Consider the following 14,075-nt stretch of genomic DNA (forward strand, 5'->3'; position numbering starts at 1 on the left):
ACAAATCCCGAGAAGAGTCCAAGCGGGGTAAGCCATTTTGCAATGACTTCCTTGAGTTTTTCTAAGAGGTTGTCAGCAGTATGCCTCTTAGTAAAACTGGTTATACACAGAGTAGCCTGCCTCTGAATAAGCTGCTTTTTTTAGATGCTGCTGCTGCTGCTGCTGCTGTTGGTGCCACTGAAGGTGATACACCCACCCAGTGGGCTGTTACAGTCATGTAATCTTACGTTTGCACTGTTCCACTTGTCCACATATCTGTGGTTAAGTGGAGAGTGGGTAAAACAGCATTTTGGAGGACACTAATTAAGTTTTTTTTAAAGTCCCTGTACAGGCTGGGAATTGCTTTTCTAGTGAAGTGGAACCTACTGTAGATGGGATTTGGTAGGAGGGACAGATGACCTCAATTAACTGTCTAATGGCGGATATCGGACGCACATCTAATACCAGCATAGATGTTATGGCGTCAGTGATCTGCTGTACAACTGCGTGACTGCTGTCATACTTGCTCCCCCTTGCAAAGGATTGTTTAACAGTCAATTGTTTTTTAGAACTACTACTAGTAGTCTTCCTGGTCCCCTTCTGGGATGAAGATCCACTCCCAGCAGCAGAAGGCGTAGTGCTCAAGGATTCTTCTAAGGAATCCAGGATAGGGGAGGACTGAGTTAGCCTTATCAAATTGGATGCAGGACTACTTCCGATCATGATTGAGGATATTGTTGATGAAGGTGTTGGTGGTAAAGATGCCAGGTGCTTTGATCTAACAGAGAGAAGGGAGCTAGTTGATTCTGGACTGCTTGTTGTTACTTTTTAGCCAAAGTTTCTGAATTTTGCAAACACTTTTGATGGATGCACTGCAGATGACGTAACAGGGAGGAGGTTCCAAGATGTTTAAGGTTCCTTACTCTGGTGTGACAATGGATACAGATGGCTTGACAATTGTTGTCCGGATTTGGGTAGAAATTATTCCACACATAAGAAGTGGATTTTTTTGTTTTATGCCCAGAAATGACAATGGGCTTTACCTTATCATGGGCAACAACTGTTTCCACTGGGGCCTGATTTACACAAACAACATCCTCATCAACAATATCCTCATCTTCACCATCCTCATCATCAACATCCTTATTAGTGTCAGCTACACAAATATCCTCCTCATCCTGGTGAACTTCCACAGAAGCATTCTCAATTTCTATGTCAGCATGTTATTTGTGCTGCTTATCCCCACTTTTGCAGAGGACACACAAGTTGTGGAAGGAGGCTCCTCTTCGAGTACAGTTTTGGAAAGATCCAGCTCACACATGGCACCCACTGATACACAAAAGGAGCCTATCCATTAGGCGACCTGAAAGTCTGAACATCTGGCGTTCATACCTTCAGGTCGCCTTCAGGTATGGTACCAACACTGAACAGCGCTCACTGAATGTCATTCAGTGCAGGAGCCCGACCTCCTATCTCTAAACATGCCAAACCTGATGAGAGTCGTCAGGTTGACGGGCATGTTCAGCAGATAGTCAGGTACGGCAAGGACCCAGCGTGCACACGCATCACTGGTGCTTGCCGACTATCCATTACGTGACTTTGTGAACAATGCAACCAAAACCTCCTGGTTTTTGTCGGATTGTTTACAAAGTCGGGTTATGGATAGGCCCTTTTAGACTCTCCTCAGGGATTTGTAACATTTCTGAGCGTACAGTTGGTTCCTGTGTCTTAATGATTTTAATTTCTTTTAAACATCTACACGGAGAAGGGCATACATCATCATAAGAGGCAGAACCACCAGTCATAAATAAAGGCCATGGCCTTAGCCTTTCCTTGCCACTTCGTGTGGTGAAAAACATATTGCCAATTTTATATCTTTCTGCAGCTAACTTTCCCTTTGATGTTTTTTTCTTTACCAATGTAAAAGGTTGTTTCTTTGATTTTAGATGCCCTGACTTAAGCCGTGTATGCCCTTGGGCATCGGCTTTAATAGATGACGTAGACGGACTAGTAACGTCATGACTGGTGGCGCTGGCAGCAGCTCCAGCCCTAGTATGTGGTTCCTGCTCTCCTCTTAACTGATCATTCTCCATATCAACAAACACGAATGAAGTGGGGTACAGCACACCTGTCAATTTGTACCAATTTTAAATATTACACTGCGGTATCAATGACCTACAGTGCCACAATATTTTTTATGAATAAGAAAAGAATAACACACTGCACTAACACTTACAGAGTCACAAGATTTTTTATGAAGAAAAGAATAACACACTGCACTACCACTTAGTGTCACAAGATTTTTCATGAGTAAAACACTGCGCTACCACTTACAGTGTCACAAGATTTTTTATGAGTAAAACACTGCGCTATCACTTACAGTGTCACAAACACTGCGCTACCACTTACAGGGTCACAAGATTTTTTATGAATAAGAAAAGAATAACACACTGCGCTACCATTTACAGTGTCACAAGATTTTTTATGAATAAAACACTGCGCTACCATTTACAGTGTTAAAAGATTATGTAAAATGTTTCTCAAAATTTTAAAGTGGGAGGATAATGGGTTCATAGTTAAAAATTATTTTAAAGCAAGGTAGTTTATTCAAAAAAGCCTGGTGTATTACAAGTAGTAATAGGTAATAATATAATTAATTGGATTTAAAAGTAGGCCCTGATTTTTTCAAATGTAGTGCCTACTCCTGTTTAAAATTATTTTTAACTATGAACCCATTATCCTCCCACTTTTAAATTTTGAAAAAACATTTAACATTAGTATAGACTATTTCCAGAATTTTTTTTTACTTTTTTGTCGATGCACTTTTTGAGATAATCATGATCAAAAATTTAAATTTGAATATGGAAAAAGTTTTTCCTCACAAAGCCTATTGTGTTGTATATCATCGGAAAGGGCATGCAAAACACAGTAAAATGACACCACTTTCCACTCCTCTAGCTTAATTAAGAGAGTTGCTATGGCGATTTGAAAATATACTGGTTGTGCGTTTTTGACAGATTTTTGAAATCTTTACATAGCCATGTTTTGGAAATGGCGTGAGATATTTAAATAAAATTTTGTATTTTTCTTAGACTACTGTACATATATACTCCCCGTATACTAGAGCTGCTGAGGTAATATTTGAACAAGAAGTGTGTTGATCTGACACGGAATGGCCCATACGTGGATGATGAACTACATTCTGGCTGGCACAGTCACCAAACAATAATAGTGTAGCTAGCACACACAAAAAAAAAATGAAAACATATCTTTTTTTTTTTTGTGGAATGCTAATTTAATTTAACTTTTATTTTTTTTACACTGGGGAAAAGCAACCCTGGATGAAGCAGCAGCCCCTTGATGAACAACACAGCACCCCTTTATGCACAACAAATCACCCCTGCGGAGTGCAGATGGACCACCTGCAAAGTCACAAATATGTGGATGATAAACTGCGGTCTGGCCGGCAGTGTCACTGAACAATAATAGCGTAGCTAACACACACACACAAAAAAGATAATTTCTTTTTTTATTTTTTGTGGAATGATAATTATTCATTTTAATTAACTTTTTATTTTTTTACACAGGGGAAGAGCACCCCTGGATTGACAGAGCACCCCTGGATGACACAGCACCCCTTTATGTACTGCAGCCCTAGCCCCTTGATGGACAGGACAACACCTCAGCACCCCTTTATGTACTGCAGCCCCAGGCCCTTTATGGACAACACAGCAGCAGCCCTTTATGTGCTGCAGCCCCTTCATTGGCAGAACAGTGACACAGCAGAACCCCCCCCCCTTTTATGTACTGCAACCCAGACCCTTTATGGACAACACAGCAGCAGCCCTTTTTTTACTGCAGCCGCCCCAGCCCCTTGATTGACAGGACAACAGTAACACAGCAACACCCCCCATTTATGTACTGCAGCCAGAGCCTGACAACACTGCACCAATGAAATGACAGAGCAGCACAGAGCACATCTGTTCTCTGTACACTATCCACAGCTGGACTGAAAATGGCGCAGATCACTGGGACCTTTATAGAATCCAAAACCCATGAGAATCCGACAGCGAGATGATGATGTTTTGCCACGTTTTGGATTTCAAGTTAGGCAGGAAAACCCAAGCCGGACTCGGATCCTACTCGGATCCCCCATGTTTGGGTGGGTTCGGTTCTCTAATTGTGTGTCATCACTACAGCCACTGGATTTACACTGTATTTGGCAGTTACACCTGGATAACACTGGTACAACAGGATCAGTACCCCTACATTATCATACGGGGCAAATCAGATATATCATACCCCTTCCCCATGAGGCGTTGACCCTTTTTCAGGCACGCGTCTTATGTCCCTATTTGATAAATGAAGGGGGGGGCGGCGCTGTCTGCGCCTGCTTTATGCTAGGAAAAATTATTTGTATATGCGCCTGCTCTATGCTAGGAGAATACTTTAGTATATGCGTCTGCTTTATCCCAGGAGAATATTGTAGTATATACACCCGGTTTATGCAGGTAGAAAACAGCATCCACGCCAGATTCACACCAGGAGATCATATGCCAGCAGTAACAAAAGCGTAGATGTGTGGCTAGTGTATAGTACGTACTAAAGTCATGTTAACCAATTTGTACACAATATAATAATGTAATGATGTGTCATATACTTATGATATAATAGTGTCTGGACTCAGTGGCATCACAAAGGGGGTGCGGGCCACACCCGGGTGTCACCTGCCGAGGGGTGACACCAAGGTGCAGACTGACACTCCCCCACAGTGGCAGGAGCCGGGTGTTGCAGCACTGTGAGGGAGCCGATACTGAAACACAAGCAGTCAGCACCCCCTGCACCCCCCCCAGCAATATTAAAAATGGGACCACGGGGGATTGTGATCGGGCCGCGAGGTTACGCCCCCTTCCCACAAGGCCACGCCCATTAGCACGAGGCCACATCCCTTTTTCAGGGGACGCGCGGCTTCGCCGCGCTCAAAACTCCCCTCCCCACACCAGGTGACACCGTGGGGAGGGACGCCACTTTCTGGACTGTTATAAATAAATGAGAAAGTTGCATTTACAGTTTAAAATAGAATTAATTACAGACACAAATACAAAATAAAAGAACAAAGTAAATTAAATACAAACACCTGTTGTAGTCACATTTACAAATTAAATTGGAATGTTCTTAATGGTCTGATAGCAAACATAAATTCAGGGACTGATTCAGAGATGTAGACTAATGCGGCAGCTGCGAATTTGTACGCAGCGGCTGAGTGAAAATATAAAAATGTCGCAGCCACCGTGTTTTGTATTGAGACGCCAACCAGTGGCTTTGCAAATCCGCAGATCAGTCGATTATGGACCTCTGAGTAAGCCTATGGCTGCACAGAATGGCCGCTGGTAAGGATGGGATCGCAGTCACATGCCCCGAAAACGGTAACAACACTCCTTTGTTTGAGACGCTACTGCCCCGTTTGCTGCCGACAAACAGTCCCTACCTGTCATTTAATTTGAAAACAAATCCTCACTGCAAGCAACATCGCCAATGAAACTTGATGCATGCGCAACTGTAACCTGGGAACACCTAAATGAGCAGGGAATGAACACTAGGTAAAAGGGTGCACTGACACTAGTCAAACATGGGGTAATATTTGATTCTTTGCCAAAATAAAAAAAAAAAAATAACCTGCCAATTGCATCACTATACTGTAGGCATAGTTATTTCTTTGAAGAACATTCATGTTCCTTTCATGCACAAAATCCCTGAAAAAATGTTGCTGACATGAGAGTATAGCGTGGCATTATCAACTAATATCTGAAATAATGTTTCTCTTCATCTAGCCTTAATTTAATTAATCGGGTCATGTGACTGACATCAGAAACAAACCAGTGCTTGGCTTTGTCAGTATTCAGGTGCCTGAGAGCAAGTGTGCCTCTACAATATTTATGTCACTGTATTTTGTAGATTTGATATCACAGAGTCTAAGGCAAGCTTAAATATTTGATTGAAAATCCTGCAGCCCCATAACAGGGCGCCGGTGCACCCTGTGTCTGAGTGGTGCCCATACTGTCATAACCCCGCACCCTGGAGGGTGGGTGTACTGGGAGCCACTGCACCAGGTAACCAGGGTGCTGCTCGGACCGTTCAAAGGATGGTCTGAGCTACAGTACAGATCCCACCCCACTGTGACATCTCTCCCCACACAGTGTGGTAGCTGGGAAGAAGAAGCAGCGGAAGGTTAGTATGGCCGGTACCTCCGCCAGGGCATCTCGCCCTATGCGACGACACGGTCTGCAGCGCCTTCCTTACGGCCCTGAAATACTGTATACCACTGAGTTACTTATGCTTTACAAAGTATTTGATAATAGTATTAAAAATGAATTGATGATATATTTTGAAGTTTTAACTGTTTATAATTAAAATATTGTACTTTTTTTTTCAAATTGATTGCCGTTCCCTGAATCCAATGTGTTTTATATTAATACTATTTGTAATGTATCAAAAAGGAATAATTAGCAACTTTTTCCAAGCCTAATAACATGTAAATAAGTGATTGGTCTTAAAATAATGAGTGTAGACAGACAATCAGGAATTGAAATAAACTAAGAAAGGGGAACAAAATGGTTTTAAAAGTGAGATTTATTCACAAATCTAAGGTAATAAATAATAATAAATAATAACTGACTTGTATTTATAGCTAAAATGTCATCACTTATAGAGCTACTAAATCTTAGTTCTAGCACTCAAATAAATCCATAAGTGATGCAATATTATCTATTATATAGAAATCAGTTAAAAGTTATTTTTTAGGATACATCTCAATTTTAAAAACTGCCCCTCCCCTTAATTTCTTATTTAATGGACTTCGAACTAATATGCTATATGGTGGAAGATCAGTATTAGGCAATCTATACTGAAGAGTAATGAAGGAGAACATGTGAAGGGACCCGATATATATCATATCTTCTGGTGAATTTAGATAAACTGATCTTAGTTACCAACTAGTGTTTTTCCTTAGGTATATCACTCGTCATTTCGATATAAAAATTGTTTTCCTTCCAAACAATGTCTGTCTGGAGTGTGTGTCAGTATTGTGTATGCTTAGTAAGTTTATACTTGCCTTCTCTGCTGGAATGTCCAGTAGACTCCAGAATGTCAGAAGAGGCAGAAAATGGAATTCTACCAATTCCCGCTCACTTCACTAGTGACAGGACCACGATTGTGTGAGTTGCATTGTCACTCCCTGGCACTCCCCACTTGAGTTATCTACTTTATTTTTTGTTATAATGCTTTACTCATCTGCAGTGAGATAAGTACATTGTTTGTACCAAGTTCTGTTGGCGGAGGGATCTTTAAAACAATTGTCATTTTTGCTAACTCATATCTGCATGGAGCCATCTACTGTAAAATGGAAACTAATACAACCCTAATCCTGTACCCCAACCAAACCCCCATATTACCTTCAGTTATGCTACCGCACTTTCACCCACCTTCTTCCTGTTTGGTGAAGGCAATACAAGTACAATAGGATCCATAAATTTAACCACTAATTGCAGCCCCCAAAAAAGACACAATGATCTATTTATTAACTTGTCTATTCATACAAAATAATCAGATCTCAAATGTATTGTTCTTTTACAATACAGATCCCTATTCTCTGATCTCTATACAGTGCAGCCTCCTCAAATTCCAGGTGGCTTTATAGTGTAGACACCAGATTTCAGCAGTTGACTTACCCGTCCTCAGTAGAGGAAGTGCCAGGAAGCTGTTGCACTTCGTAGATAACTCCCAGAATTGGTTAGTGAACAGGGCCAGTGATGCACCAATCAGAGACTGTCTAGTGGTCATCTGTCAGCCTGATTAGTGGCCAGTGCTATTAACCAGATTCTCCATCCTGGCAACACCCGACTTAATAGAACAGCCCTGTTCCCGCACCGGTGTACACATCTAAATCCAACCTGGGACATCACATTGTTATGGAATAAGCAATAACTACATCACTTTTGTTGTTATAAATACATACAGTATGAACAGGATGTTCCTGTAGAGCTGAGGTAATTGGAACCAACAATAAGAGGGAATTCATAAGAATGTCTAGAATGTGGCTTCGACACGTGGCCTTTCAATAGCGTGTAGGGATGCATGGTGATCTTTGTCACAAATGGTTGACATTGAATTCATTCTCTCTACAGAGGTAATCCCTGTAATGATTTCATAAAAGAAATGACAAGAAGCCTCTAACTCTCTCTGGATTGACAGAGAATTATAAGATCTGAACTTCATGCCACCTATGTCCTTTCCAGAACTGCAAGCCATGCACAGCTCACAGCTTCTGTACTGACAGATTTCAACTCCTCACAGTCCTCAAGTTTAAAGGCATAAATCTCACAGAGGCCTCTGACTCATTCACTAACCCCAAGCACAAGTTCAGAATTGCTCTCCTGGCATCCTATTAGTGACACAAATGCCATCATTTCTCTTGTTGGCTAAAAATAACGCAAAATAAAAATGTCACCTTTAAAACAATGAACACAATATACATCAGTGAGTCATGGGAAAATCAAAATTCAGTTACTTGTGATAGCTGCATCAAAAAAATATATACAGTATATATAATATATAAATGATAGGCATAAATCTAAAACTCCAGTGATAATTAAGCATATAATTATACATTTACAAACACATTTTATTTTCTTTCTTCATCACTTTGTAATGACACGTTTGGTTTCTTTTACTGGTTCTATCATCAAGTTAGCTGGATATTATACTGGTTTCCCCCCACCACTCGGAAGCTATGCTCCTCCCAGACTTTGAAGCAGTGCCCTCACCCCGCTGCTTCTTATCATGACAGGTGGGAGATGGCCGGGAGGTTAGTTCTTGGTTATGATATCATAGTCACGTTCCGCACTTAAGGCCTGATACAGCTTGGATCGCAGTTGTTAATAGGCACGCAATCAGCCGATTGTTGCATACTGTGCATGCGTATGCATTGCGGTGCGCATGCGCGAACTAGCCATTGCGATCAGGACTGCGAATGCAGCGGCTACACAGACCCATTGCAGAGTGATTGACAGGAAGTGACGCATCTTCGCATAGTAGAAGCTGCTAACTGCTTCTCCTTGATGTTAGTGGCAGCCACTCCATATGGGAGTGGGGTGGGGGCATAAAAATCACTCAGGGGGAGATGTATCAAGCTTTGGAGAGAGCTAAAGTGAATAAGTTGTGCAGAGCAACCAATCAGCTTCTGTCATTTATCTAGCACAGTCTTTGAAATGACAGTTAGACCCTGATTGGTTGCTTTGGGAAAGTACACCACTTGTCTCTTACCAAGACTTGACATATCTCCCCCTATAATAAGTGACATTATGTACAACTTTAACAATACTCTATTGCAAAGTAATACAGCCAGTAGTTAAAATTGCATATTTAGAAGTAAAAATTATTTATATATTTGGACCATTCAATAGTGATAAAATATTGTGAAATATTCCATGGTAAATGCTAATAATCTGTAAAGAAGGAGGCTTAGAATTCTGCTCACCCGTTTCCGCAGGTTATAGGTCAGGATCAGGTTTCGGGAAAAGGAGTGTGAAAAGGCAGTGTAGAACTCCAGCACTTTCTGTAAGGCATCCCTCTTAATGACATGAAGATCACAGTAAGTCAAAGCTCTAACATTCGCACAGGATGGAGCAAGAGTGGTTTCCTTCCAAAATATGTCTCCGAAAACGTCACCTTTACCTGCAAGGACAACAAAACGCATGTTATTTTCAGCAAAAAGGAGGCAGCCATTTTGTGGTCTGAACTAACAAGAGCTTCAGCAATGTCATTATTTCCTAGGGAGTTAATAGGCTGCATTGTATTACGATAAATATACCAAATGCGAGATAGAATAGAGGGAGAATCGAGCTTTTTCCAATCCGAAGCTAACTGACATTTCTTTGCATTAACAATATGGCATCAATTTGTTTTGGTGCCTAGTCAGCGTAGGAAGGTCTAAAGGGAGAAGAAGGATCATAAGGGATAGGTATAGGGAGTAGACGTTTACAAGGCCAATGACTTCCTTCCAAAGACCTGCTATCTTAGGACAAGTCCACCAGATGTGGAGAAAGGTGCCCTCAGCAGAAAAAAACCTCTCCAACACCTATCTGACGTGCCAGGATACATTTTGCTCAATTCGAGAGGGAACATAGTACCATCTATATAATAGCGTGTGTGTATTCTCTTTGATCTTAACATAAATTGAGCCAGAGGCAGCATTATCCCAAACCTTTGTCTATTCCTCATCATCTAAATCCACCTCCCAAGCCTTTTAATGAGAATCATGTTGTGGAGACAACTCCTCAACAAGCATTGTATATACTGTGGGGATGAAATGAAACCTCTGGTTGAGGAGCATCTCAAGCATAAAGCCTTGAAGTTGGAAAGGGGTCTATTAGAAGGTGTTTCACTTTAGAGTTTAAATGCCTAGATTGGAAAAAAGACTTAGAGGGAAGAGCTATATCCACCTGGATCTAAGAGAATTGGTGAAAAGTCGAATCTCTAGTGATATCGTTTAAAGAGAAAATGTTCCTCTTTCCATGGATAAAAAAAAGTATTTTTGTTATCCAATATGAGAGAGAGAGAGAGATCATTGAGGTTGTTGTGGAACACAACAGTGTTATTTTAGATTCCACAGGCATAACTAGGTATTTGAAGGTCCCATAGTAGAAGTTTGTAAGTGTCCCTATGTACACCCAATGGTGCAAAATGAATATAACGCATTTAACTTTGACAAGGAAAATGCCCCCCCTAAGATCTGGGCCCCATAGTATCTGCACCCCTTTCATCTATGATAGTTACGCCCATGCAGACCTTCTGGGAGATTGAGAGAGAGCCCTGAGAGTACTTTAAAAGGTGGACATTTCAATGTAGTCCTTTACCTGAGAGAGAGTCTCTAAGTATGAATGAATTGCATGTGAGCATAGAGGACTGCGAGCAAGAAGACAGCTGGTTTGGATTGTTGTTGGCTAGCTTATCCACACTTCCCTTGCTACAAGACAAATACGTTTTGTATTTCATTTCATACCCTCAGAGCTTGTGTGCACACTACAGACTTGGCTGCTGTTAGTTTATATAAGCTACAACTGTGAGCTGGTTTGGCATACACATACTATTTCAAGCAAACTTATTCCATTTATATCCTGTTTAGAATGCAGATTGTTTGTAGTAGTTCAGCTATAAAGTTCACCAATATCGAAACGGCATCATCTGTAATAATATAAGTTAAATGACCACGATTCACTAATCAGCATGTCCTAATTTATTATCATTCTGATATATTGTCACTTTTTCAAGCAATCATATGTGTGACTGCATGTGAGGCTGAAATACTTTGTAAATCAATACATATAAAATTAAAACCTTGTATGCAATTTTAAAATCTTTGGCAATTTCAACTTAGACGTATAATTTATAGGGTACTTAAAGCCTGTACTGTATTGTTTGTATGCTCTGCATATGGGTGAATGGATGCCATGTGCATACTGTACATCCCTCCCTAAGATACAAGTCTACATTGACATATCTGGTGGCAGCAGGGGATTAGGCATTGACAAAAAGAGGCAAGAAGAGTTATAGCAACTTTCTGGTGCAATTCTAGTCAGTGGTGCAAAAATGGGGGTTTAACCCTTGACGGCAGGAGGAAAGAAGAAGAAGAAGAAGAAGAAGACTATAGTAATACTACTAATAACAAGATAGTAATACTAATTATTGCAAAATGTGAAAATGTGTATATTCCTTCTAATGATGCAACTAATAGAGTGGACGCGGTGTTTACACAGTAAAGCCATCTAGAATGCCAACAGAAACCTGTATAAGCGGTGTGTGCTTGTTCCCAAGCTGTACCTTTGAGGGATGGCACTTGTAGTTTAGTGTTCGCTGAATTATAATTGTACTACATTAGAGAGAGGCAATCACTTCAGCCATGCATTACTACTTACTACATTTCTATAATGACAGCTAGATATTCTTGTTAAATATAATCATAATATTTGTTTTTCATTTATAGTAAATGTAGATATATATATATATATATATATATATATCTACAGCTGTTCTCTCCCATATTGCATGCACAATATAAATGCAGATATTTGCCCACATACTGAGTTATACACAGAGTTATCTGTATGCTTGGTTTCATAGCTGTTACCTTTAATAATGTGGACTTGCACCAGCCTTATCCTGGGTGCAAAAGATACATCTAAAATAAGCGTAATTATCAGTATGAACAACTCTACAAAGTCTGCAATTCTGTCAGCATTCCCTCGCTAAGTTTGTAATTATCTGTAATTGAATAAACAGAGGAGTCCGCACTAGTGGTGAGAGAAATGGTAGTGAATAACGCCTAATACAATTAGATTAGATCAAAAATGAGAAAAACAATGTAATGATCTATCACACATTTTAACAAAAAATTCTGGATGACTCTAATGTTGGTGGTGCACCCATAGGATTTGTGGAATACACATATAATAAATAGTTATGCAAAGAGCAAAAACTAGAAAAAAGACAAATAAGCCTTTGTTGGGGCACTCTTAGAAAGGAAAAGTTTTAATTTCATATAAAAGTTAAGTTTTAATTTCATATAATTCTGTTCATTCATTTTCATGACATTTCCTTTCTAAGAGTGTCCCAACAAAGGCTTATTTGTCTTTTTTCTAGTTTTTGCTCTTTGCATAACTATTTATTATACCTATCTGTAATTGCCCTGTTACCACCCAGTCACGCACCTTCAACCACAAGTGGTGATGCAACTGACTTGCATACAACTAAGCATTGCCCATAGTTGCACAAGCTGGGCGCTGATCAAAAAACAAAGATGACTTGCGCTCAACTCTGCATCAGCTCCTGTGTGTGCATACAAAAGCACCCTTTGGTTCTAACTAGAGATGAGTGCAGACCCTGTCTTTTAGTTTTGGTTCTAAATCATCATCGTGTTTTGGTTTTGTCAAAACCACTCTCAATTATTTTGGTTTTGGATTATTTAAAAATGAAAAAAAAAACACATCTAAATCATGTAATTTGGACCTGTTATTGTTCCTACAGTATTAACATTAATAACATTAATTTCCAGTCATTTCCAGTCAAATTTGATCACCTCGCAGCTCAAAAATATTGTTTTCACCAGTATTAGCCAAAGGCTGCAGTGAGCTGGCTGCCTAAAGTAAGAGACAGAGCAGTGGCACAAACACATGGCAGTTTAAAATAATATAGCATATCTATGAAACATAGGGGCACAGCAGTAGCAGACAGGATGGCAGTTTCATAATTTATACAATTCTATAGAATATTTAATTAAGGCCTAGTAGAAAATATAATATATTACCAACATACTTCTCCAAAAGGCAAATTACAGGCCTCAGGCCAGTACAGGTGATTGCTGCTGGAGTAACATTTAGTAGAAAACTAGATCCCCATCAAACTTGCTTAAAACAACAGTAACTCAAACTTACTCAAAACAGAGTATTTAGTGGAAGATAAAGCATTTATTACTATAAGGAAAAATAAATCTGAAACATACTATTAAAAACCAAGCTTTTAAATGCTAGTTTCAAATGCAAACTGAATCCAAACCGCAAATAACAGGCCTCAAGCAAATACAGGCAATTTAAACCAGAGCATCAGCCTAGTTGAAAAGATAATAAACTTATCCACAACAATTTACAGGCCTCAAGCCAGTACAGGTAAATGGAGATAAAGTAAAAGACTAGCAGTCTTTACACAAATACAGCAAGGAGGGCAAATGAAAGTGGTTCACAATGAAATGGTCTGTGGGTCCTCCCATCCACCAACCCTTAAGTTGTATATTTGTATATTGCAAAGGACATGCACAGTTTAACAAACCAAGCACTTCAGCAACATGGACTGCCACTTTTGTGGCTGACTTTCTTATTTTGTTTGGGTCCTCAGAAAAGAAAACATTTTGGTAGTTAAACCAAGTTACCAATGGGCTTAAGGCTAACTGTGTTAGTCACCCTCAAAGTTGGAAGATGTCATCATCCTCATCATCACCCTCATCACTATTGTTAATATCATCATCACACAATATTAGCTCAATCCCA

At 39.9% G+C, this 14,075-nt stretch overlaps 1 protein-coding gene across 2 annotated transcripts in view; it reads right to left on the reverse strand.

Moving 5' to 3' along the window:
* The window catches only part of KCNH1 (potassium voltage-gated channel subfamily H member 1), a 541,044-nt gene that overhangs the window by 149,212 nt on the left and 377,757 nt on the right, over nt 1–14,075 (reverse strand). For both annotated transcript variants that reach the window (XM_088477543.1, XM_088477542.1), the window contains one exon: nt 9,515–9,711. In XM_088477543.1, coding sequence (XP_088333669.1) covers nt 9,515–9,711 — 197 coding nt within the window. The remainder of the gene's footprint in view (nt 1–9,514; nt 9,712–14,075) is intronic.

Source organism: Taudactylus pleione, unplaced genomic scaffold (assembly GCF_031769625.1).
Source record: "Taudactylus pleione unplaced genomic scaffold, aTauple2 ptg000201l, whole genome shotgun sequence".
NCBI classification, from domain to species: Eukaryota; Metazoa; Chordata; class Amphibia; order Anura; family Myobatrachidae; genus Taudactylus; species Taudactylus pleione.